The sequence below is a fragment of the Halichoerus grypus genome, chromosome 9 (assembly GCF_964656455.1).
Source record: "Halichoerus grypus chromosome 9, mHalGry1.hap1.1, whole genome shotgun sequence".
Lineage (NCBI taxonomy): Eukaryota > Metazoa > Chordata > Mammalia > Carnivora > Phocidae > Halichoerus > Halichoerus grypus.
In genome coordinates this window covers 29129607-29157177 of record NC_135720.1, presented here as the reverse complement: position 1 = coordinate 29157177, position 27571 = coordinate 29129607, and the positions used below count along the sequence as shown (strand labels likewise).

The 27571-nt window shown below is 36.3% G+C and overlaps 1 protein-coding gene across 3 annotated transcripts in view; it reads right to left on the bottom strand.

The window, feature by feature from the left end:
* HBS1L (HBS1 like translational GTPase) overlaps nt 1–19038 on the bottom strand; it is an 85553-nt gene extending 66515 nt beyond the window's left edge. Inside the window, exons 1-5 of one of the 3 annotated variants that reach the window (XM_078054694.1) lie at nt 18826–19038; nt 14862–14927; nt 6713–6841; nt 6013–6207; nt 221–4779 (exon numbers count right to left, since the gene is read on the bottom strand). In XM_078054694.1, the coding sequence (XP_077910820.1) occupies nt 3308–4779; nt 6013–6207; nt 6713–6841; nt 14862–14927; nt 18826–18868 (1905 nt within the window). In that variant the 5' untranslated portion in view covers nt 18869–19038 and the 3' untranslated portion in view covers nt 221–3307. Of the gene's footprint in view, nt 1–220; nt 4780–6012; nt 6208–6712; nt 6842–14861; nt 14928–18825 lie in introns of those variants that run through there. The other 2 variants (XM_078054693.1, XM_036097443.2) reach the window with 2 other exon arrangements.
* Nucleotides 19039–27571: the final 8533 nt, after the last annotated feature.

Here is a 27571-nt window from a genome sequence, read left to right as displayed (position 1 = left end):
CACCCTAAAAATTAAAAATACAATGTACAACTGCATACACTGAGCCTTATATAATTTTAAAAGAAAACTAGTAAAGAAATTACTATCAACCCTTCCTTGTCTGGTCAACATTCTCTTTGTTTATATAAGTAACAAAAAACTGTTTAGTCTACTACAAAAATGACTCTATAACCAATATACACTTGTAGGAACACAAAACAAAAAACTTGTTGATACATAGTTCTTCCTCAACGTGTAACTGTGTACTTGTTTATTTGTAACGGTCCACATATAAATTCAGGGTCAATTTAAAAGGTAAATAATCACATAAGAACTCATTACTTCTAACTGTGTTTATCTTAACAGTGCTTCCTTTCACATACAAAGAAAAGCGCTGTACTAGTTTTATCTCTGGTGTGATGTCAGTTGCATGACCTGCCACTTGAATACTAAACATGAAATATAACACACTGGGAATATTTATTGCTACTTATATGAGAAGAAAAAAGGGCAAAAGAAAAGTTCAAGAAAGAAGGATTCAAAGCCGAAAAGAGGTTAGAATGCCAATTATTAAACTCGAAATAGGAAAAAGGTAAAACAAAAAAGAAAGAAAAGTTAAACAAAGTGTTATGTACACAAGTGAAACCCTAGTTCTTGGCAATTAATGGAAAGAAGAACCATAACCAAAAGAGCCAAAGACTTTAGAATGCAAAAGGACAAAACAGCCATGAATTATTTAAATTATTTAAATCATTTAGATCATTTAAAGACCAAAAAAAGTGAGCAAAAATAGTAATTTTAAATGTCTTTTGTATTTTATATCACTTAGAATATAATTACAGTATCATTTACATTCCTAAAGAAAAATATTAATGCACTTGATCATAATGCAAATAAAAATGGCTTTGCATCACAAAACTGATATTGGAATTAGAAAATAAACCAAAACTCTTAGCATACCTGAGCTACCAAGACAGCAGTCAGTCTACAACCAGCAGTTGGTGCAGAATATGCACTTAGTGCAAGCAATGATTGTCACTGGGAATGGTATCCATAAACAGGCACTGATCTCTTTATCAATGGCCAAAAGCCAAGGGTGGAAGGGGCAAGGGGCCTTCTTGGTTCCACTCTCTGAATCTCAGAGACTGTGACACTTCCTTAGTCAACAAGGCCATATCATGCATGTGCTTGACGGACCAGTAGCCATGACAAGGGAAAGAGAGAGACCTATTTAAAAATTGTTGCCTTCCCTATCATTCTGCAACATAGTTTTTCCCCCTAAATAATCTTTTAAGTGGTAGTTACAATCCTAATCAGTCAATAAAAGTAGACCTAGTTCACTCTACAAGATCTACTATATGGCTTAAAAGTATTGTATTTCCGCTCGAAAATCTGTTGTAAAAGAAGGTAAAATAATAGTACCACTGTTCAATTTCAGTATGGGTTAAGTAAGTATTATTTGTGGATTCATGTGCAAAGTGGACCACTTGCATAACACTTAATCTATCTGGAATTATTGTCAGTTCCAAAGAGACTCATAGAATACAACTCAATTCTAAGTGGGAGACTAACCCATATATAAATCTAGTTGATGAGTCATATACTAATTTTGTAAAATTACTAAAATGTTTCATCAAGGTTTAAGAGTAGGAAAACAAAATCAGCAGTTGAGATAATCCAAACTTTAAAATCGGCCATAAAACATAATGTGATTTATATGATCTCCTAAACATCAGCATGATGTGCACTGAAATATGCAATTAAAAACAAAACCTGAAGACATCATGAAAAAGTGGTCAAGAACAATGAAGACATAATTCTGGCTTAAGTTTTCCCACCAAAACACTGGATATAAAAACATTATACACAGCTAAAAATATTGGAATGTCATTCTGAAAATAAACTGAAACAAGAAATACAAAAAAAAAATAATTATCAAAAGCATAGTGAAGTAGCTGCCAGAGAAAAGTATTTCTTTACTGGGAAAAGGCCAGCTACTTCATTTTCATTAAGAAATAACATTTTAGACACTATTTTTTCCTGCAAGAAATATTAATAATACACTATCAGCAAACTCTTAATGTAAAAGACTATAATTCCTAATTCATAATTTTCCTTGGTACTCCTGATTACTAGCAACTATGAAGTGTAAATTCACATTGGTCAGATGTTATTCTTAGCATTAGTAATTCCTCTCATACTACTGATTTCTTCCCCTAAGGCAGTGGTTCTCAAGTAAAAGTAACACATCAAAATCACCTAGGGACTATTTTGAAAATACACATTCCCAAATGCCATCCCTCAAAGACTGACCATGTCTAGAGTGAAGCCACAGTATCTGTGTTTTGAAAAAATTCCCCCAGTGATTCTGATTGTTAGCTAAGGACCACTGCTTTAAGGTATGAATTACATACTTGCTCTAGCAATTAGAAGAGCTCTTATTCGGTCTACCATTGCTGAAACTTTGTCAGTGGAGTATACACAGCTGTCAGTATCAAAGAGGAAAACTCGACATTTCATTACTTACGGTAAAAAAAAAAAAAAAAAAAGGTAAGAGATCTGATAAAACTATCTGCTCAAACAACATGCAACCATACCTGAAAACACTTTCTATGTATTTATTTTAAAGTGTGCATTTAGGACAAATGGTTTTGAAAATGTATAAAAATAACTTATGTATTAATCCAACTTCAGTATATACATGGTCCCTTAAAGGATTTTCATTTTATTATCATCAAAAAATGTATTTCAACAACCTCCACAGTATATTCTTAAAAGTCAGGAATTTTAAAATTTAATAGAAAAATTTTAAATATTCACCTACAGAAAAATAATGAATGGGAATGATATCACTAATATTTTAAAATATAATTACATCTCACCTACGCTATGCCACGTATCGTAAGAAAAATCTTTTATCACTAAACTTTAGTAATCCCAAGTGGCATTTTCATTTAAGAACGAAGCACAAAAATACTTTATAAAAGAAAATGTCTCATTGTAAAAACTTATAAAGTTGAATGCCTCAAACAAAAATATCTGAGAGGTTTGATTTCACAATATCAAGTTTCCAAATGCACTTTGTAAACATATACCCATTTTAGGCTATCAACTTAAATAAAGCCAGTTATCACTAAAAGAAGATATAATAAAAAAAAAAAAAAATTTTCAGTGCAAAAATCGTATCAACTAAAGCTATCAACTGACTTAAGACAATTTTAATATAAAAATCACAACTTGAATCCCATAATATAAAGTAATTCTATAAAGACTTTAAATTAATTTAAAACAAAAGCTCTACAACAGTTATCAAGTTTTCCTTTTGTTACTATTCTCTAGTGAAAGCTTTCTTTTGATTAGCTTTTACAATGTCATCAGGAGATGCTGATTTGAAGTCAAATGGTGTTATTGCTATAAGAGGACTTATTTCTTTGTCCTTTATGTCTTGAACTTGTCTACTATAAAGAAAAGTCTTATACAGGTCAAGGGTGCGTCGCTTGCAGCTTTTCAGTGGGTAACGAAGACACAGTGTTGAAGCAAAAGCTGAAGGTCTAGCAGCAAGGGCCTTGGTCCACGAGAGAGAAAAAGGTGGTTTCCTAGTCAAAGGGCCTTTATTGGTTTTCTTATTATCCTTAGCAGAATTGAAGCTTTTCCCTAACTTTGAACTTAAAACTTTTGTTTCTGATGTTGGAGCAACTGATTGGTCTACCGCATGTTTTGGAACAAAATCAGGGGTTTTTATAAGGACACTAAGATCAATATTTGAATCTATTCCAGGTGACCTCATTTCAGATAAACTGAGCTTAAAAGAATCCTTCTTAATCTGAGAGTTGTCTATATCAATTGTTTCTGCAATCAAATCAGAAAGTGACAAATTCTCAAGGTCTCTTGTAGGAGAAGCTTTACAAAATGCCAAAGATGACAGAGATCCTGTTAATTCTGATATTCCAGTCGAAGATGGATACCGATTTGCTAGCTGTGACAGGGGAAAGGATCCCAAACTTAGATCTGTGAAACTGGAAGATGACTGGTTACAAAGATCAGATAAAGTAAAGCACTGGCTCGGATTGTTTTCTTTGTGCTCCTGCAATAGTTCAGCTAGGGATGGACTTTCACACTGGGAAAACTGCAAACTGTCATTTTTTAAAATGTAATTCTTGGCACTTTGTTCAACTGAAGAAACACTTTCAACGTCAGTCATTTTACTAGCATTTAAATTATCATGAGCCGTAATTTCCAATGAGCTAGTTAAGAGCGAATGATCATTTAAATTTCCTATGCTGTTTTCTACTGGAATGTTTTGCAAATCAGGTAGCGAATTATTTTGAGTACATAAAGAGTTATTAGGTGTTATGTTCTTTATCATTAAGGATTTTAAATCTGGTATTTCTTTGAATGAAGAATCATCTTTGGAAACACATTCAGATTCATGAGGTCTTAACATATCAGCACCTAGATTCTTTGAAAATAGACTTTCCAGACTATCTGTGGTTGCTAATCTGACTGATGGCTGACTTTTACAAGAATCTCTTGGCATATCATCAATTAGGTCAGCTGGTGACAGCTCTTTTGTTAACTTACATGATTCTAGTTTCTTTTCACTTTTAGGTCTGTCAAGTTTCTTTTTTTTATGGAGTAAATAGTGACTTGGTACAACTGAGGAATTAGGATATAATCCAGATTTTGCTACTGGGCCAGAAAAATCAAAGGATTTGCTACTATGATCCAAGTGGTTTGTGGATTGAGGACAAGAGCTTTGAACATTATCAGCTGAAACTTCAGAGGAAGATAATAAGACTCCTTACCTTACAAAAGCCATTAATTTTCAGATGAATAGGTTGACATATGCAGAAGACAGTCACAGCAACCAAAAGGAAACATGAAATGAGGCATTTAATTACTAAATGTTTCTTTTGATTATAACATGAATAAAGTGATCAAATATTTGATCATTATTTAATAAAAAGTGAACACTCTAAAAAAACAATAATAAAGGAATTTTACCTTCCTTTAACCATCTAAAGTGACCTTCTTACTTTGTTCACTGATATATACAAATATAAGTACCAAGTTAATCAATATTCTAAGTTTCACAAATTTTATAATGTGAGGATTTAACATATTTAAAGTATCGTCAGAATTGTCAAATTCAAAATGTCTAAAAGACCAATGAAAGGAACGAGGTTCATCTTCTCCTATATTTTTAATGTATTAAAAACAAGCAAACAAATAACATTCTGTAATTTCTGGAAAAAACTATTAATAAAGATAAAATATTATAGATTCATTTTCATATGGTCAGTTACAAGTGCCTCCCCATCAAAATTCTTTAAAATTTAAATAGAAAATAAAAAACCACCCTTACTTCATGGTAACAGACTGCATACAACTTTGTTATGGTAAAAATCTAGGCCTCACAATACAGGAAATATCAACCCAGTTAATAAATAACCATGCTCCTACTGGCAGATACCGTACCAATTATTATAAAGATACCTCAGTTCCCTTCTTATGCCAATTAAATTCGAGAAATAACCCCAAATTTTATAAATTTAAAATTAAAGATCTGGCTTTGAAATGCAAGAACAGTATAATTATGATACTTATAATATTTAAATAAGACTAATACACTTACAAATGCTATAAACATAAAGGCATTTTTATAATTAATTGTCTGGCTATTAATTTCCATTTCCTGAGCCATCAGAGTTAAAAAAAACAACAATCAAAAAACTTTCTAAGCTACTGACAAGAAGCAACAAGTGTCTTGTCTTGTTTTTATCGGATTTTATTTCCCCTATATCTTGAAAGTTAAAAAAGCAGGGAAATAATTAAAAAAACAAGCTTTAACAGAGGGAAGAAAACAAAGCACTCAGCTTAAAAATTCACAAATGGGAAAATCAACTGATGATCATCAGGATTCCTGTAACATGCACAATTTTCTGCCCATTTTTCTAAACAGCTAAAGCAAATCAAAGCCTCTTTTAAAGCATTAACTGTAAAACAACTAAAAGAGAACAAGTAAAAGCATACCTTTTGCTATCTTCCCTGTAGATATTGCTCCCTCACTCTTGACCTTCCAATTCTGCATTTTATCTTGTTCCAGAATCACTGCCAAAGCCTTCTGCACATCAAACTTGTTCTTCAGAACTGCTTCAATCAAAGTGTCATCTGGCACAGCATCTCCAAGTACCTCTCTCATGTGATCAAGGCATGAATGAAGACGAGCTAGAACAGAAAATAATTAAAAGTCTGAAATGATGCCATGAAAGAACCCTCAATCTTCAAAACAAAACAAAAAAAGGATTTGAAACTATATTAGATGTCCAACTCTCCTCTTTCCCTGGCAAAAATTATTTGTAATGATTATATTTTTATCCACAATATACCTATCTTTCCCTATTAGAGCTCATGAAACAATAAAAAATAAATATTGCTAAAAGAAAACAAATTACTGAAGTTTCTCTCCTAAGGAAATGAAGATCTCAGTCAAAAATTCCAGTTACTAAATAAGAGCCACACAACCAATTTTTCAACCACAGAGTTAACCATACACTCCTCGCAAAATATACTTAATAAAATGTATATTTCCCTTGAAGATACCAGGGACATTTGTACCATTCTTACCCAGAATCACTATTAGGAACAATCACAATAAACCTGATAAATTCTGGTATATTGATCATCAATCATTTTCACACATGAAGCACAGATAAACTACTTTTTACTATACCTTGATCAATTCCACTCAGCTGATGGTTCAAAAGAGAATTGGAGGACTCTTTCAGATCTTCATAATCGTATTCTTCTAGAGGCTCAACAGGTGAAGGTTTGTCACGCCGTGAGTAAATAAATTGAGCAGCTAGAACAGAAAATGATGGAAGAATGCTGTAGCACAGCCACTTCCCAGTCAGTCTTTTTTTTTTTTTCCACCGAAGTTAAAATAGAAATTAAAGATTCTGACCTACCACCTATGGCCATTTACCCACATTCTATAATAATGGATAATGACAAAAACGAACGAAGACAAAACATACCATACGCTGCGCAGACGTCCTTAGTAACTACTCACTGGCCTCTTGCAATCATCCTCCTTCTTTCTTCCTATCTCCAACACCTTCACCAAGCTGACTTTCGCCACAGTTTCCAAACACTACCTTTCCTAACACCTCATCCCTGCCTACTATTCCATCTTCCATGCAAAACGTTCTCTTCTTTGGAACAAATATTTCAAACCACGTACCAAACTTGCTTATTTTCATAATTAAGAAAGTACTAAAAACAAGTTCATTTTCACTTTCCCAGAATTGCTAATTTGGCCTGAACCCAACAGCTGACCAAAATCATAGGCCTTAACTTTTGAACAACTTCTACTTTCAGTCCAACACTCTCTACACTGTATGCTAGTGTCACATACCTACCTGACTTTCAGGCTGTGCACTCTACAGCCGTGTCATCACTCAATATATAGCTGGTATTATAGATTTCATTAAAAGGAAGAAAGAAAATATATGCCTGAGTATCATAAATAAAATACAAGTGAGCAAAGGAGAAAATCATCACACACGCCCAAAGTGCTGACTATTCCACGTCAGCTGGGTGCCCACTGAACTCAGTTCCTAGAGACTGTGCTCAGTTGTGAAGAAATAAAATTAAAGAATAAGAAAGATCGAAATTTTAATATAGTATTCTACAGGCAAGGTGTTACTAGGGATTTTATATTATTTAGCTTTCTGGAAGAGCACATAACACTCAAGTCTACTGCTTAGTGTTCCTGCATTTAACTTTTGTTCATGTTTTCAAGAAGGCACTATCTGTGAAAGAAAGGGAAACTACATCCAAAGTTTATAGCTACTACATATAAATAATATACAAACAGACATTAGATAATACTATGGCTTACACAGAAGGCTGTAGCATAAGGGCTACCTATGCACAGAACAAATCAACGATGGCCTTACAGATGAGTAGGAAAGGCAAAGAAGAAAAACGTAATGATGTATTTTAAAAGCCAAAAGGGGGTGCCTGGGTGGCTCAGTCGTTAAGCATCTGCCTTTGGCTCAGGTCACTTTCCCACATCAGGCTCCCTGCTCGGCGGGAAGCCTGCTTCTCCCTCTCCCACTCCCCCTGCTCGTGTTCCCTCTCTCGCTGTGTCTCTCTCTGTCAAATAAATAAAATCTTTAGATAAATAAATAAATAAATAAAAGCCAAAAGAGTAGTATAGATAACAAGTGCCACAGAAGCACAGAAGATTAAGTAATCACTGAAGATTGACACAGTTCTAAAAAATGAGGTAAAAGCATCAGAAAAACTGAGAAAGAGGTAGAAGACATCTTGGACAAGGAGAACAAATAAGAGAGCTACAGAACAGCTGAGAGAATTCAATCTATTCTGCTATAAGGCATGTTACCTTCACACCAAATAGTAAAGAGGAGAATGATGAGGGTATAACATTCAAGTGCTTTGGTTTATGAGATTTCTGTTCCCTCAACACTTCAATGTTTAGTATCATCACCTTATAGCAGCAGGTACAAAGTAACACCCACCTTAGAATATGACACTGTAACTATAATGGTACTGCAATGCCAGAGAGACCCACAGCCTTCCTCTCGGCTCAGTTCGGAGGACTTGTGTCTTGCTATGTGCATGCATACTGCTTGGCTCTCCAAGATCTGTGATCATTTGCCTTTGCAACATTACTCATTAGTTCAACTCTTTCTCACATTTCTACTAAGCTTTTTACCTTTTTTCAAACTCTTTTTAAACTCCTATATTTACTGGAATATTTCTTTATCAGGAAGTTAAGGTATCTTTTCAAATGTGCAAGCATTTTTATTAAGATTACTGTTTTTGCTAGTACTTTACAGGCTGACTGATCTGTCATGATCCTATTTTTTCCCAGATATTCTGTTATTTTCAGTATACAGTTTTGAAGACCGTAAGGTTTTTCAAGAATACACATATTACGCTGTATATATTTCTCCCTATTTAGCCCCCTCTAGTACAAGGAGAATAGAACACTATTATAAATTCAGCATGGCTAAACGGAAGAGACTCTCTAAGATGACCACTATTTTCATGTTAAAATCTCAGAATGAGGATGTGTCTTACAGTCAAATGGCATCTCAACATTATGTAATACTTAGACTGACAGGAGATTTACTTTAAGTGGTACATAAAATTACAATATGCCTTACATTCTGTGGCATCTTAGATTTAATAAAATGTGGTAGTACTAAAAAAAGTAAACTGGGTCACTTTGTGCCTGGTGATTTACAAATTATTTTCCTAGCTATAATAAACTACTCAGTTTAGCCTAAAAGTAACAAATATACTTTCCCCAACTTCCTCTGATAGCTTTCACCTGTGAGAAAAACCCCAAGAAAAATCAAAAATTAAGTGAGGAAAAAATCAGATTATTTCCCTCAACAATTTTCACTTAGGAAATTTGGACAGGAAAAAGAAGTTGTCAATATCCAGGCTGCAACTCAACCTCAGAGGAGCTATTTTTTTTCCAGAGGGGGTGGAGGGTTCCTTACCCCCGATCCACACACAAATCCAACTCAGAAACCTATACTTTGGCCACTGTTTTGGAAGCAGTGTTGGCTAGATTTGCTGGCAAGTGGGGAGGGAAGGAGGGTAGACAAATTCCCCAGAGAAAATAACTACTAGGGGCGCCTGGGTGGCTCAGTCTTTAAGCGTCTGCCTTCCGCTCAGGTCATGATCCCAGGGTCCTGGGATCGAGCCCCACATCGGGCTTCCTGCTCGGCGGGAAGCCTGCTTCTCCCTCTCCTACTCCCCCTGCTGGTGTTCCCTCTCTCGCTGTGTCTCTCTCTGTCAAATAAATAAATAAAATCTTTAAAAAAAAAAAGAAAGAAAAAAAGAAAATAACTACTAGTGGGGAAAAACAGTCCAAATCTTTGAAGTTGAAATGAAAGCCCAAAAGGCAACAAATACAATAAAAGAGTAAGAAAAAAAGCAATGGAGAGAAAAGTAAATATAAAATGCTATTCGTTTCTAAATTTAAATCACAAACTTTGATGGAAATGCTTTTTGAAAAACTGGGACACCCGCGGTGACTTTTAAAACTTAAGGCAGTTTAACAAACATAAAAGTTCAAAGAATTCAAAACCTGACTCCTACAACTGCTCCAAATTGTTTCCTTAACACCTTAAAATAAAAATCATGTAAGAGGCACTCATTAATGACACAGCTGTCTGGACTTCTTGCCCTGGAGGTTCTGATTCAGTGATGCTGGAAATGAGGCAGGGAATCTGTATTTTTAAAATGTCTCCTAGCTGACTGATATCATCAGCGAAGATTAGGAAACACTGGCTGACAAGTCCCCCCGTAGTCCACTCTGTACAATCATCAATTCCCTTCCAAAAATACGGCCCCCTCACTCAAAACCCTTCAGTAAGCTGACATGACACACCTACAATTAAACACTGCCTTCCACAGCTTGCCTCCTACTTCCTTTCCTAGTCCTCTCTCCTGCTGCAACTACATTAATCGTGTGAGTGTTCTCAAATAAGCCTCACATAGAGGCCACTCCTCAAGCACTATTTTCTTCCGCTGAAGAAAGCCATTCGTCCTCCCAAATTTACCAGTCCAATCTCCCCTCCTTCCCAGACTCCTTCATGCAGGACTATGGCTTCACCCACCAGATTCACCCACAAACCACTGTGGCATGTTTGAAGAGGACTTTTAACATGCTACCTACCTAGAATAGGGTTTTTCTTACACGTTAACTTATGCTCAATAAAGATTTTGAGTCAGAATGGACTGAATTAAGGATCACTATTGTTTAAGTAACCACTGGAGGCCTTTTGACTGAGGTGGCTCCAATGCCTTGATGACAAACAGAACACGAAGCCAAAGTCAATTACTGTAAATGCCTCAGGAACAACCAATCACGAAAGCCAACTAGGCTTTCCCAAATAATGCAACCCTTAAGCTACAGCCAATCAAATAATTTCTTTGCTTTGTTTCCGTCTTCCCTATAAAAACCTTGCCCCTAGCTCTGTTCCAGTAGAGCACTCCTAACTCCTCTAACTCCAAAGTTCCAGTTTGGAGCTACCTGATTCAAACTGATGTTTGCTCAAATAAATTCTTAAAAATTTCAATATGCTTCAGTTTATCTTTTAACACTTCTAATTTCAGTAGGCAAAACAAAACCCATAACTGTTCAAATAAAGTTATATATATAGGTTATTTTTGCCATCCCCAATTCCTTGACATATGTTCAATATTCAATATGAAAAGTCAATCTTTCCAAAGGAAAAAAAGCTGTAACATTTAGAAATCACCTTTCCATCACGGAAACTGGGCTTAGCAGAGTTAAAAAAATACAAGTGCTGATGAATTTTTTAAAAATTCCAATAACTGATAAAATCACTCAATTATCAAAATTCATTAAGACCATGAATATGATCATCTCTTCAATGACACTGGCTGTTTAAAAACAGAGAGGATCCTTCTAAAACTATTCATTTTTTTACTGAAAATCACTTGGAAAATATACCACTAAAGAGGAGAAGTTTCTGATCTAATATCACTGTTTTGAAAAATTAAAAAATCCAAAACCACGTTTTTTGTTAAAAATACAGTTTGTCACAGAAAAAAACTCAAAACCATTTAACTGTATCTCCTGCTTCAATAATGTCATTGACGGGGCGCCTGGGTGGCTCAGTCGTCAGGCGTCTGTCTTCAGCTCAGGTCATGGGCCCAGGGTCCTGGGATCGAGCCCCAAATCGGGCTCCCTGCTCAGCGGGAAACCTGCTTCTCCCTCTCCCACTCCCCCTGTTTGTGTTCCCTCTCTCGCTGTGTCTCTCTCTGTCAAATAAATAAAATCTTTAAAAATAATAATAATAATAATGTCACTGACGTCCTGGAGTGTACAAAAGTAACTCAAAGAGCAAAACTGTCCTAAATATGAACCACACACAAGACACACATGAAGAGCTATGAGAGACACAAGGATAAACTGACCTCAAGAAAGCTAGACCATGAGTGCAAATCTCAGAAAAACACGCTCAGAATGTCTGACCTGGTGTACCATCAGTTCGTAACACAAAATTAAGCATGATTTATCCAGATAAGCCCAGATAAATCAATGTGTTAACCTGCAAGATTAAGATGTCTTTCAGTAGTTCTTCCCTCTGTAAAGGTTCCCACCCTTGTGCAATTTCTAAATCCTGTAGACCTTAACTCCCATAATTATCTCTTGAATCTATCTCCAAATCTAATGCTACCACCCTTGTCCTAAACAAATGATTCACAAAGCAAGCATCAACATACCATGGAGGGCTTGTTAAAACAGTAGCTGTGCACCACTCTTGAGTTTCTGACTGGAACGGGGCCAAGAATTACTTTTCTAATAAATTCTCAAGTGATGTTAATGGCACATGGACCACATTTTGAGAACACTGTCGTCAAATATCCCCATCTCTAGATTAGTATAATAACCTCCAAACTAATCTATGAATATCCATTCATGTACCACCTTCAATCCAGTCTCTACTATGTAGAAGGGATTTTTTAAAAATTCCAATCTAATTATCAAACCCACATCATCTTCTCATTTCATGAGCATGTCATGCTCTCTATTCCACTTACAATATGAGTGATGAAGTTAATGCTACCAGCTATCACTGTATCACCTCGTCAACTGTGACAGTATTATTACAGGAGCCCACAAGGGTTAAAAATGGCAAGTGTCGGGGCGCCTGGGTGGCTCAGTCGTTAAGCGTCTGCCTTCGGCTCAGGTCATGATCCCGGAGTCCTGGGATCGAGTCCCGCATGGGGCTCCCTGCTCTGCGGGGAGTCTGCTTCTCCCTCTGCCTGCCGCTCCCCCTGCTTGTGTTCCCTCTCTCGCTGTGTCTCTCTCTCTGTCAAATAAATAAATAAAATCTTTAAAAATAAGTAAATAAATATAAATAAAAATAAAAATGGCAAGTGTCTGGGAGGTTCCTTGGACAAAATGAAATTTCTTTTATTCCTCATCCCTACAAAATGTGGCCTTGTACCCCTGCATAAAGAGCTCTTAAGGAATGCTGATGAAGCCATCTCTCAGCTTCAAACCCAGCCTTCTTTATTCTGCTTTGTGATGCTGGGGTTGCAGTCTCTAGGAAGTTCATTTCTTCGACAGCTGACTCCATTTTAGGATCAGCCAACAGAGGAGATGCTAAAGGGAGACTGAAGGCCAGGGGAGGAAAACACAAGCTCCTTTCCTTTTTGCTTCTTGTGCAGCCCCCTTTGCCCCAGCAACACTGCATGCTGCAGTAACAGCAATTAGTACCAGTGAGCAGTTTGCCCAAAACTCCCAGAACCAGCTTCCATGTGTCCCCATCCACATCCCTCAGACACCATGACCAGAAAATTCCCTCTTCAAAAGGCTGAATCCCAGCTTCACAGGGTCCTTTTGCCAACACGAGTACCAGCCATGCAGTATCCCCCTCCTCAGAGGGCTGAGTCCCCATTCCATAGCCCTTCCTCTGAATTTCAGAGGCAAAGCAGAACCCTCTTCTCACAGGTCTAAGCCCCAACTCCAAGGAGGACCTCTACAAGCTTCTAAAAGGTTGGGCCTGACCTCACCCATTTGCTCCTATAGAACTAGGTAAATGCTTCCTGAAGTCACCACCTCCTTGATATTTTGCTTGCCTTTCTTGCATTTTTTTGTTCTTTAAAACCTGGTTAACAACTTCTTGTATTAAATTCTCTCTGACAAAATAACCAGTGCAATTTCCATCTCCTAACAGGACCCTGACTGGTAACAGTGTAACACTAGAGCAAGAGAGGAAAGGCCTTGATTAGTAAGCCTAAATGAGAAAAGTACAAATAAAGAGCTAGATGCATTTCAGAGGAACAAGTAACAGGATAAGAGATGGCAGGAAGAGGAGAGGTGCTAAGACAACTTGTGGAACATCTATGCTTTATACAAAAAAAGGAATTCTAAAAAGTCAGAAGGCACATATTTGGTCTTCAGAGACTAAAAGTGTGATTAAAGCAGGCACAGGGGTACAGGACAGCTCCATAGACTATATGGTATTAAAGATAAAGTGGATTTTGATACAAATGTTAATTGTGTTAAGCCTTTAAACTCGTAGAAAATGAGTTTTGTGAATTACATTTATGTTGTACCTAACTGTATTTAATTTTACCCTTTTGTGGCATAGTAAAATTCAGCAGGGCATTTTAACCAACTATTTATAGAGTAGGCTGAAATTCAAAGACAAATATATTGTTAGGGAAATTAGGAGAAAAGGTCTGGTTGAAGACTATGTCTTTACTGAAAAGAACGTATGAAATGTTTCGTGTTTTCTTTATATGGTGGCAAAGAAGAACTCTTTCAGTGGGTAAGACAGGAGATGCAGCTCTGATGTGGAGTCCTACAGGAATGTGAACTCTAAATCACTCTGGCTCCAGGAGGACTAACCTATATATTTTTGGTTTATTTAACAAACTGTTTAATGGTAGATAAACTGAAGTACTGTATGAAGGGAAGTCTATGTGTAACACCTCAATGTTTCTAAGATTTAAGAGATTCCTGAGTATATAAAATTAATTGTTACCCACCTTCAGAAGTTCTAGATTTTCATTATGGACTAAATTACCATTTCGGTACAATTCAGATTAATTGCAAGTTACAAAAAATATTGGAAAAAACATAGTTTTCAAAGTTTTCTTCAAATGTTTAAAACTTAGATTCTATTCATGGGTAAAGAAATGATTTTATACATATTTAAAAGTTAAAGACATCATCTTTTTAAATGTTACATAATATTATAGTCTTATGGAACACTCTAATCCTAGAATGACAATAATACTTAACATTTTTTAACACCCAAATAATGGAAATCAAATTATTTTTTAAAAGTCACCTGTTGATGGTGAAATACAATAATCATCCTCTACAGACTGGCCATAGAGATCATCATCTTCAAAATCTAAAATAAAAACACAAGAGATAAATTTTTCACAAGTTCTTTTTATATTCTTAGTTATTAACAAGGAAGCATCTGAATTCTCTCCAAACTAAACTCTCCCTCAAAATTAAAGGAGCTTAGAATGTCTACTCTTCCAAAAAATTCTAAAAATTTTACCCACAAAGTAAATACTTACTTTCTATATTCATAGACATACATAATAGTTCTGCAGCTTTTAAGCTAATTGAATTTTATTAAAAATTTTCCAAGTTTTCACTGCATGTGATCAAAAAATGATAGTACCAGAGACCACAAACCTGAATCGTCTCTCCAGTGTTAGAATCTGTAATAAGTCATCCATTCATTTTTTTCACCAAGTGCCCTTCTATGACCAAAGCATTTATTTCCCATACAACTGACGAGCACAGGGTATACAATCAGACCATGAAAACAGTTTTTCTTCATGTTGAGCTAGTTAATTTCTATAAAAACCATCTTATCCTAAATTCCCTTATGCTCTCAGTTCATGCTAATTAGACTTTTTTCCTACTGACTAAAATAAGCACTTTGCCCAGATTTTCCTAAGGCTGTTTCTTTGTCCTCGTTAAGGTTCCAGCTAAAACTTCACCTATTTGCATACATCTTCCCTGACCACTCTGGTAAAGCGGCAAGCCCCGCTGCCACTTTCACTCTCTCGCACACTCCTCCAATTGATTGTCTTCAAAGCACTATATCTGTTTCATTCCATGAAACTCTAAGCTCCTTCAGGGAAAGGCTCTGTCTTAGCCAACTACCTGGCACATGACTGGAAGTAAATTAGTTTTCCTTTTATTATAAATTAATGAATCAAACAATTTAAAACTAAAACCCGCAAAAAAAAGGTAAATATAGGGCGCCTGGGTGGGTGGCTCAGTCGGTTAAGCATCTGCCTTTGGCTCGGGTCATGATCCTGGAATCCCAAGATCGAGTCCCACATTGGGCTCCCTGCTCGGCAGGGAGTCTGCTTCTCCCTCTGCCCCTCACCCCGCTTGTGCTCTCGCTCTCTCTCTCAAATAAATTAAATTAAGAAAAAAAATTTGTTTAAAAAGATAAATATATTTACATAAATGCATTTATTCATTTGATAAACAGATTATGCCAAGGACTATTAGACGTATCTGAGGGACAACAGTGAGTGACAGGTACATTCCCAGAGCTCTATGAACCTAAAATCTAACAGGAAACACAGACACAAAAGCAGGCAATTGCAAAATTATATGACAAATGTTTGAGACTTGAGAAATATAGAGTGAACTGGGATCACACATATGAACAACAAAAACAGAACTGGGAGTGGGGTGGCTAGGGAAAGATCCCCCAGAATATAATATTTAAACAAATTCCAAAGGATAGTTAGCTAGTTTCTGAGGGTATTCATATAGCAGGAGCAGCATGTTCAAGGGTTTAGACCAAATATTTACGGCAAAGAAAAATCAGATAAATGCTACTATTGGATAAAAATATGTAACAGTCTGGAGTGCCTGGGTAGCTCAGTCGGTTAAGTGTCTGCCTTCAGCACAGGTCATGATCCCAGGGTCCTGTGACTAAGCCCCACATTGGGCTCCCTGCTCAGCAGAGAGCCTGCTTCTCCCTCTCTCTCTCTACTGTTCCCCCTGCTTGTGCGTGCTCTCTCTCTCTCTCTGTCAAATAATAAAATCTTTTAAAAAATATGTGACAGTCAATAAATTATTAGATCACAATCCCAAGGAAACAATCTATTAGCAAATAATGAGCCATTTACAAAATATTATTTTTAGATATGAATGACAATAAACTTTACTAGGTCAGTTTTTCAACTGAAATTGACCCTAACAGTGCCACAATATAAAAAGATGAAGAGAATTCTTTCCTGATATTTTTGTAAAGTGGTTCCTTTCCTCAACAAAATTCTGTAATATTTACCGCACATAAAGCATTGTTCCACCTACTGGAGTAAATGTAACAATAAAGTAAATATAACAATAAGGTATGGACTATGCCCTCCTGACACTTTTAAATTAGTAGCTAACTTAGCATTAGCTAAAGGCCGTCATTTAAGTACTATCCAAATTACAGAGAAGAACAAAGTGAAAGTTAAATAGAGGAACCAATAGGTTTAAAGCACATACTCTCTCTAATAACATCATATTACTTTCGAGAATTTTCAAATTATTATTTGAAAATAATACAAAGGGGAAACTTTGAGAAAAAAAGAGAAATAAACTGAATCCTTAAAATGAGTAGAACTTTTATAAGCAGGAAATGGGGATGAACCTCCTATGCTATAGGAACAGATTGTTTATGATGTCATCAATTGTTCCAAAGAAACATGAAAAAGGACAACCTGAACTGGGGTTGCCCAGGTGAGAAGATATTTAGCACTCACTCCCACAGGCCAAACACCTCTCCTCCAGGAGAAATCCTAGAAATCCTGCTTAAACTCCTCCAACCCACCCTGAATAAGGTGATCTCACTTACATAGCTCCCACAGCACCTTGGGAGTACTTTTTGTAGCATGACATACTAGAATCATCTGTTACTTGTATATTTCCCCCTTTAGATTCCCTCAAGCATCTTATTATCAGTCCCCAAAGCTTAGAGCAGTACTCTAAGCACTCAATTAATGAAGAATAAGCACTCAATTAATGTTGGTTGAAGAAATTATAAATACTTATTTAAGAAATGAGTAAGTTGCTTATTCATATTTTTTATATCATAACCTCAAAAATATCTCTCAGGCTAAAGTCATCTCTCAGGTAGCAGTGATTACATCCACTGCAACACTTAAAACGGCCTCCAATCTAAAGTGAACACCAGGAACCTAACATGTGACAGGCTGACTAGGTGACAGTCTCCAAATGTAGCACAGGGTGTTAGCTACACTGTGGTTAGGGCAATACTGATGTTCTAGAATAATCGTCCAGCAGTGCCAATAACAGCCACCAACATATTAAGCACACTTACATAATCTGCACTTTAAAAAGCAATAGGTCTTTACTCCTTTTTTGCACTCCTTCATATTTTTTATAATTTTAGTTGGCATGATGCTTGGTGATGCCTATAATTATCCACTGCATAGAGATATACACCTACCCTAAACTAATTCTAAGTCCTTTTAAACTCCTAGAGAACATACGCACATTTTTTTTTCATTTTTTTTAAATCAAGAAGTATGTTCCAGAGCCCCCTTGCTTCTAGTATTGCTTTTTTTTTTTTCCTCCCATTCCAAAATACATTTAAATTCAGCATTATCAACCAAGAACTGGGTATACACCTCAAGATCATCTGATCCACTTATTCACTGGGCCTTTTTGATATCTCTTTTTTATCGACTCCTAAGTTTCCAATTTAAATTGAAACTCATAGAAAATAAGTTATCTGCTCAAGCCAGGTTCTGTACTAAGTATGTATAAACAAACACAAATAATTTATCACGTACATCTAAGTTACAGCCGAACAGTTGAATGTAAGCATGAAGTCAATCTATCTTTTACAAATAAGCACAGTTTCATGGGCATTTTGGAAGGGGGGTCCGAAGACACTAACTAGAAGTAGACGACTGTCTACCCGACCTGGGAGGAGACAATGGGAGGGAGAGATGATAATGCTTACGTGCACAAATATCACCATATCCCAACCTTCCCAAATGTCCTTCCCATACGACTGCGTGCAGCAACCTCCCCCTCCCTAAATAAAATCAATCCCAGAGGGCAGAAATCACGACTTAAAACAATGCCATTCGCTGGCACTCACATGTATTGTTATTTTCTCCAACTGAGGCTATTCTGAATTCCAGCCTGGCACCACTAACGAGAAACTCACAGATCGAAGTGGAAGCCAACGGGCTGCGATCCCAGCTGGAACCGCGAAAATGACGTCCCGGCATGACCCTGCCACCTACCTTCATCGTAGTTATAGCCTCGGACATTCCGATGCCGGGCCATGGCGGCGGAGAGGGCGTTCGCCACAGCCCCTTACAAAACACACGGTTTAGATACTGATAAAGCGCCAACTGCGGCCTGTCCAACACATACGCGCCATCTTGACTTCCGGCAAGCCTCTTCGCTGAGCGCCTGCGCACGCGCGACGTCTTATCTGAGCATTGAACGACGGCAACCTCTCAGGGTCACCCGCCTCCCTGGGGCGCATGCGCAGACGTGCGCACGGAAGCTGTCTTTTAGTATAGCCCCGCCCACAGACAGGTTGACTGACAGAGGGCTCAAAGGGGCGGGATCCCAGTGCCTGGTATTTGTGGATTTGTACCAAAAACTTGGAGCCTGAGTCCTTGACCTACATCGGCGTTCCAGATTATTTCCCAAATCTGTTTTGTGATAATGAAGCTGACTGTGTGCTCAGTAGAAGCAGGAAACTTATGTAACTTTCATCTTTGAGGCCTAGTTAGGCACGTAATAGGCACTCACAAACTTGTACAAGTTTGGTTTTAGAATTAGTCCAAGATTTAGAGGGGGGTAAAAGGACTCTGTTTAAATGGGTATATACGGTTTAACTGAGAACCTGGCTACAATAGGTCACCACGCCTTCGTGTATGTAATTTATGGTTTCACGTATATGCTCCATCCTGCGTTAACATCTAGTAAACAGCTGTCTGTCCTTAGCGATGCAGACACTTAACATCAGCATCATAAAGAATTCTTTGAGCATTCATTGAACACATAATCATGTGTAACATGCTACGGGTATTAAATACAGCTTTTTAGACATAGCACTGGCCTTAGGTACCCTCATTTTTGGGGACACAAAGCGGAAACAAAAACACAAAGTGAATGATGCCATGTAAAAGACCAACATCATTATCATACTGAACAAATTACATTTCTGTTTTAGTCTGTGTTTTCAAAATGGGGATACTTTACATCAAATTCTAGAAATGAAAACTTACTCAACTTTATTATACATAATAAAAGGATAATGATGCAAATGCAGTTCATATTTGTAAGTGGCTTGAAATATAATTTATACATGCATTTGACCGTGTATGACTACCAAGTGTTTGTTCTTAACTATCACTGATGTTTAATGTAGCTCCAAGACAAAATTATACACAAAAATAGTTGCTAATTTTATAAGGCCTAAGGGTTTTACTTTACACTTTTAGATAATTTTTATGTTGCAGCCTGTTTCTTTATAAAATGGAGAAAGTAATAGTATCTAACTCACAGAGTGGTGAATAATTATCCTTTTAAGATGATTTCACACAGATCTCAGATGCTTTAAAATATTAGGCATTATTAAAATACAAATAGCAGCTTCTAGCCTGGTATAATTGTCAATTATGAGCTTCGGTATAACTCACTGAGGTATGAAGTGGATGAGTTATAAATTGACCACATAAACCATACTACAAAGCAATGAAGAAGAAAATATTACTACTGCCTGAGGAATAGTATATAATTTGCCTCTGGTTCATCAATAATGCACTCTTTTAACATTCTAAACACTTTTTAGAGCCTTGACTGCATCTCAAGCAATAGAGCTTCTTCAGTAGTAAAACCTTCACTGACTTCCTCAGAAAGTGTTAGGGATTTTATTCTCTGCCCCCAGAACTCTTTAGTTGTGATTTTTGTATTGTGGTTTGATGGAAAGTACCATAACTTTGGAGTCAGATAAACCTGGATTTCAGTGCCAGTTCTGCCACTTTCTGTTAACTTTTTTGGGCTCAATTTATTCATCTGTAAAATGGGTATAAAAAGATACGTCTTCAGTTTTGTGAAAAGTAAATGAAGTGATGGATGTAAAAACAGCTGTTACATAAGTTCTGTAAGAGAAGAAAAAATCTCTGCCTTCTTTAGGTCTCTGACTCTAAGAATTAAGCTGGCATAAGAGAGATTAACAGGAGAAAAGCATAAAAGTTTAAATTTTTACACATACATGGGAGCCTTCACAAGAGGATGAAGATCCAAAGAAGTGACCAGAGCAGGAAGTTTTTATACCTTTTAAACAAAGAAACAATCAACTTGTCAAGAATTGTTAAGACAAAGGGATATGGGCTACAGGTAGTAAATTGTGGGGAAGTAACTAGGAAATGTATGGTCGGGGCAAGGGGGTGCAAAACAAGTGGAAGATATTCAGTAAATTTGTACAGATCCATTTCAGCATCAGTTCCCAGTCTCTGATGATAAGGATGCTTTCTCATCCTGGTATAGGGAGGGTAACTTTCTCATGGGAAATTTGATGGCCTGTTTTATATAGAAAAGAATAGGTTTGCTATTTCTGAGGTTCCTTCAGCTCAAAACAATCAAAGTGGCATATTTTGGAATGAAAGGCTCTGGACTCCTTTAATACTCAATAAATACTAGTTCTCTACCCAACTAATTGGATAGCTTTATCTTTGTTTCTCCAGCACTTAGAATGTTTGCTGAATGAACTAATGAATTAAAAAAAAATAGAGCCTCGAGAAAGACAAATACCACATGATTTCATTCATAAATGGAATCTAAAAAACAGATGAATAAACAAACAAATGAAAAGCAGAATCAGACCTGTAAATAGGGACAACAAACTGATAGTTGCCGGGGTGGGGGGGAGAGATGGGCAAATGGGTGAAGGGGAGTGGGACATCAGGCTTCCAGTTATGGAACAAAAAGGTCACAAGAATAAATGGCACGCATAGGGAATATGGTCAGTGATATTGTAATAGTATTGTATGGTGACATATGGTAGCTACACTTGTTGGGAGCGCAGCATAATGTATAGAGCAGTTGAATCACTGTGTTGGACACCTGAAACTAATATAACATTGTGTGTCAGCTGTACTCAAAATAATTTAAAAAAAATGATACAGTCTCTGGGTATATTTAACAAATATCATAAACAACTATACAAATAATTATTTTTACATAGTGGTAAAAAAAGTTAAAAATGAAAATAGCATAAATAGATTACTGAAAAGTTTTTAATACCTTTCTTGAGGAATCCTTAATAAACAATAAACTACACATATTTAAAGTATACAATTTGATACATTTTGACATATGTATTTACCAGTGAACCCATTAACCCAAACAAGATAATGAACATGTCCATATTCCCAAAAGTTTCCTCATGGACCTTTATAATCTCTCTCCTGCCACCCACCACCCCCCGCCCCGCCAACAGACACACACCTCTTCACCCTGGTCCCATGCAGCAACTGATCTCTCGGTCACTATAGATTAGTTTGTATTTTCTAAAATGTTACATAGAAGAAATCATATAATACGTATTCTTTTTTATAGGTCTTCATTCGCTCAGCATAATAATTCTGAGATTCATTAGTATAAGTGCTTTAATCAATAGTTCATTCCTTTTTATTGCAGAGGTGAATTCCATTGTATGGATGGATATACCACAATTTGTTTTTCCATTCACCTATTGATAGCTATTTGGGTCATTTTCAATTTTGGCTACTATAAATAGGACTACTGTGATTATCCATGTACAATTCTTTGTGTGGACATAAACTGATTTCTCCTAGGTAAGTACCTAGGAGTGGAGTGGCTGGATGATATGACAGGTTATCTCTAGCTTTTTAAGAAACTGCCAAACTTTTCCCAAGTGGTTGTAACATTTTATGCTCCCATCACCTGCAAAGTTCCATTTTCTCCACATCCTAGCCATCACTGGTTATGGTCTAAAGATGTTGTGCTTATTTGACATTTCTATACCCTCTTTGGTGAAGTGTCTGTTTGAATCTTTTTGTCTATTTTTAATGAGGTGTCTGTTTTCTTATTTTTTACTTTAGAGAGTTGTTTTTATATTCTGGATACAGCTACTTTATCTGATATAATTTGTAAATATTTCTCCCAGTGTGTAACTGGTCTTTTCATTCTCTTAACGGTGTCTTTTGAATAGCAGAAGTTTTTAGGTTTGATGAAGTTCAATTCATCATTTTTTTTAAATAATGGATTATTTTAAAATATGGATACTGTATCTAAGAAATCTTTGCCTAACCCAAAGTCACAAAAATTTTCTCTTAATTTTTTAAAAAGTTTAACAGTGTGGGGTTCTACATTTAGATTTTTTAAAATCTATTTTTGATTTTTGTATATGATATAATGTTTGGATCAAAATTCACTTTTACATATATATATACATATATATATATATATGCAATTGTTCCAGCACAATTATTGAAAAGAAGGTCCTTTTCCCACTTAATTTCATGTGCATCTTTATCAAAAATCAGTTGTCCATATATGTGTGATCTATTTCTAGGTTCTACATTCTATTGATCTAGCTTGACACCAATACCATGTTGTCATGATTACTGTATCTTCAAAATTCTTAAAATTAGGTAATGTTAATCCTCCAACTTTCTTCTTTTTCAGAGTCTTCTTAGTTAATCTAGGTCCTTGGCATTTCTGTATCAATTTTTATTTTTTAAAAGATTTTATTTAATTATTTATTTATTTGAGAGATTGAGAGAGAGGGAAAACACAGAGGGAGAGCGAGAGGGAGAAGCAGATGCCCCACTGAGTGGGGAGCCCTATGCAGGGCTCAATCCCAGGATCCTGGGAACATGACCTGAGCCAAAGGCAGACCCTTAACCGACTGAGCCACCCAGGAGCCCCTCTATATGAATTTTTAAATAAGGTGATCAATTACTATAAATATTCCTGTTGAGAGTTTGACTGGTATTTTACTGAATCTATAGATCAGTTTGGGGAAAATTGATATTTTAACATTGCTACAAATATGCACTCTTTTTTTTTTTTAAAGATTTTATTTATTTATTTATTTGACAGAGAGAGAGACAGTGAGAGAGGGAACACAAGCAGGGGGAGCAGGAGAGGGAGAAGCAGGCTTCCCGCCGAGCAGGAAGCCTGATGTGGGGCTGGATCCCAGGACCCTGGGATCATGACCCGAGCCAAAGGCAGACACTTAACGACTGAGCCACCCAGGTGCCCCAAATATGCACTCTTTTAACACATGACATCATATGTCTCTCCATTTATATAGATGTTTAATTTCCCCCCAGTAATGCTTGCCAGTTTGCAGTGACTAGTCTTACACAACTTTTGATAATTTAACTCTAATTATTCGATGTATTTTTATTCTATTATAGATAATAATTTTTAAAATTTCAAGGTAAAGGTACATAATTACACTATTAAAATTAGTAAGTTAATTAGTGCCATAGATACTCCAAAAAGTATACTTATATATGATAGGAACAAATTAGAAAAATAAAAATTAAAAATTAATTACATTAGCATAGAAAATATCATCAAATACCATAATAATTATAAAGAAATATGAATAAGGCCTAAACTAAAACTAGAAAATATTGCTCAGAATAATAAAGAAAATCGCATTAAATGGAGAAATATACAATGTCATTTTAACTGGAAGGGGTATCAAAAGCTCCCAAATGAATTTATATTTAATATTATCCTGCTTAGATCCTAGCAGTTCTTTGGTGGAAATTGACAATCAGAGTCTGTAATTTAAGCAGAGCTGCAGTGATTCTGAAATAGTCAAGACAATCTCAAAAAAGAATGTCTTTCTCGGGGCGCCTGGGTGACACTGTCAGTTAAGCGGCTGACTCTTGGTTCCAGCTCAAGTCATAATCTCAGGGTTGTGAGATCTGAGCTCCAGGTTGGGCTCCACACTCAGCATGGAGTCTGCATGAGATTCTCTTTCCCTCTCCCCCTGCCCCTCCAGCTCATGCTCTCTCTCTCTCTCAAATAAATAAATCTTAAAAAAAAAAAAAAATGTCCTCCTCAAGTTGAAGGACGTACACCATCATTAAGACTTGCTTTAATGGTAACAGTAAGGAAGACAGTGTGATATTGGTACAAGGATAGACAAATAGACCACGGAAACATACAGACAATCCAGAAATAGGTTCACACATGTGTGATCATCCAATTTACAACTAAGTCACCACTGTAGCTCAGGAGGAGAGAGGATGGTCTTGTCAATAACAGTTTGATCACAATTCTAGAAAAAAAAATAGGAAAATATCTATATGACCATGAGATGGGCAAAGATTTTTAATCAGGGTACAGAAAACACTAACCTAGTCATAAATTCAACTTTATTAAAATTAAGAACTTCTGTTCATCAAAAGACATTAAGAAAGTAAGAAGGCAGGTTGCAGTCTAGGAGGAAATATACTACAGCATATGTATCTCACAAAGAACTCATATCTAGAACATAAAGGGAAACCTATGCACTCTTCCAAAATATTTACTCCTGCCCCAAATTAAAAACGTGTAAAAGTCCCAAATAGGCACTTTACAAAAAAGAATAACCATATGGGCATTGAGCATTTGAAAAGTTCCCCAACACCATTAATCATCAAAAATAAAATGCAAGTAAAATCATAATGGGCATATCCCTACCAGAATGACTAAACTTAATAGTAAGGTTGGCAAGGATGTGGAGCAACTGGAGGCCTCATAAGTAATTAGTACGTATGCAAATTGGTACAACCACTTTGAAAACCTTTTGACAGTATCACTAAATACTAAACACATATATGCCCTGTAACCCAGAAATGCTACTCCTAAGTAGAGACTCAACAAAAATTAGTACTTGTGTTCAAGAATGTTTATAGTAATTATATTCATAATAGTCCAGAAATGAAAAAAATAGTTCAAAAATGTAAACAAACCAAATATTTATGAACAGTGGAATAGATTAATCAATTGTGATATATCCATTTAATAGGAAACTATACAACATTGAAAAACAGCAAAGGAGGTTTTATACATATGTAAACGTTTTATGCTGTGTATTTAAGATTTATGCAGCTTGCAGTACATAAGTTATACCTCGATAAAAACAAATGAAAAGAAAAATGGGGGGAAATCCATGGAATTTTCAAGATTACCTTTCTTTAAATAAAGATTTGTTTATTTATTTGAGAGAGAGAGAGTGCATGCACATGGAGGGAGAGGGAGAGGGAGAAGCAGACTGCCCGCTGAGCAGGGACCTGGATGTGAGGCTCGATCCCAGGACCCTGGGATCATGACCTGAGCCGAAGGCTGATCCTTAACCTACTGAGCCACCCAGGCGCCCCTGTCGTCCATAATTCTTAAAAAGAAATGAAGGAATTGGTCATAATCATTAAGAAAGCAAAGGGGGCGGGGGAATAGTTGTAACTGTGACATTAGACACAGCATATAAGAAAAGTTCTGGAATTTTCTAATTAAATGCCTAGGAAAATGTGGCCTATACTACAAACTATAAAATGACATTGATATCTAGAAGGATCACTTTGGGGTCCTTTGCAGTTCTGTGGTTGTGATTATACACTAATAACATAAATCTATTCACATTGGTTATTCTTACCAAATATCTGTAAAATCAATAAAGAGATGATTTGATTATCCTCCTGACCTTCTAAATTAGTTCTAGAACCTTCTGTCTGACCTAATGATATTCTTACCCTCCTTTATGGAGTTTCCCCTGATTTCCCTCACATATTATCTTTTTTCTTTTCTTCTTTTATTTTTAAGGCATAAATTTAGTTGAGTGAAAATTGGCAAGATCCAGTGAACAGGTACTTCATCAGGACAAAGCTTTGCCCCCAAAGGGCTTGAGGCCATCCAGGGATTCCATGTTTGACAGAAGCATTCACAGCATAACTAAACAAACAAGAAGGTATTCAGAGAAGCTGAAAGAGATCTTCAAAGAAGAGTCAGTGGTTGATTTTTAATTTCTGTGTGGTATTATGGAGCTTAGTGCAGAACATATCAAAACCTTGGAAAGGTAATGGTGGGGTCATGAACTTCATAAGGCAGAATAATTCCTGACAAGAACAAAATAGAAGTCAAAGAACTCTATATTTAGATATGAACTACTAAAGGGGGAATACCAGCAAAACAGTAATGCCTGGGGAAAACCTCCTTCTTCCAGAGGTAGGTTCTTTCAACCACCAATCCTGGGCTATCTGGCTGTCAAGCACTTTATCATGAAACATAATAATAAATGCAGTTCAGGAGTTCTTTATAAAATTCACTTTTTCCAAAGTTCATGTTGTTTTAAATGTTCTAGTAATAATTAATCCTCCAGTTTAAAAATCTTGGACTTGAAAATCAATGGAGCCACATTCCTTGCAAAATAGGTCCAGATCCTTAGAAAAATATAGAAGTCCATTGTGATTTCACTGCTGCCTGGTCTCCCACCTCACCTGCCACCACTCCACCCCCTTATCTGAAGTACTTGAGGGCACAGCTCTTACTGTTAGGGTTTGGAGTCCAACCATGCTTTTCCTGCTCTAGGACATTTGCACATTGTATTCCTTCTGCCTAGAATGCCCTTCTGTTTTCATGCCCTTGCATGTTGTTCACAGGGATCCTCAACAGCATCACACATTCTGTGACGCCTTCCTTGGCTCTAACAGAATAAGCACCCCTACTCTGTGCCTTTTGTTTGTCTCGGCTATAAAACATTAATAATATTCTAATTGTCTATGTTTGCTTCTAACCTTCTCCACCTCCCTAACCGGATTATAAATTCCTTAAAGCAGGACACTCTTTAGTTTATCTTGTATCTTCAGCATGCAAAATAGTGGCTAGCACAAAGCTGAAATAAATAAAATATATTTTGTTGAGTGACTGTTGAATAAATCTATAACATGTAAAACATATTTGTAAGATAGAAGAATGTCATGACTTTGGTAGACCTCAGTATCAACA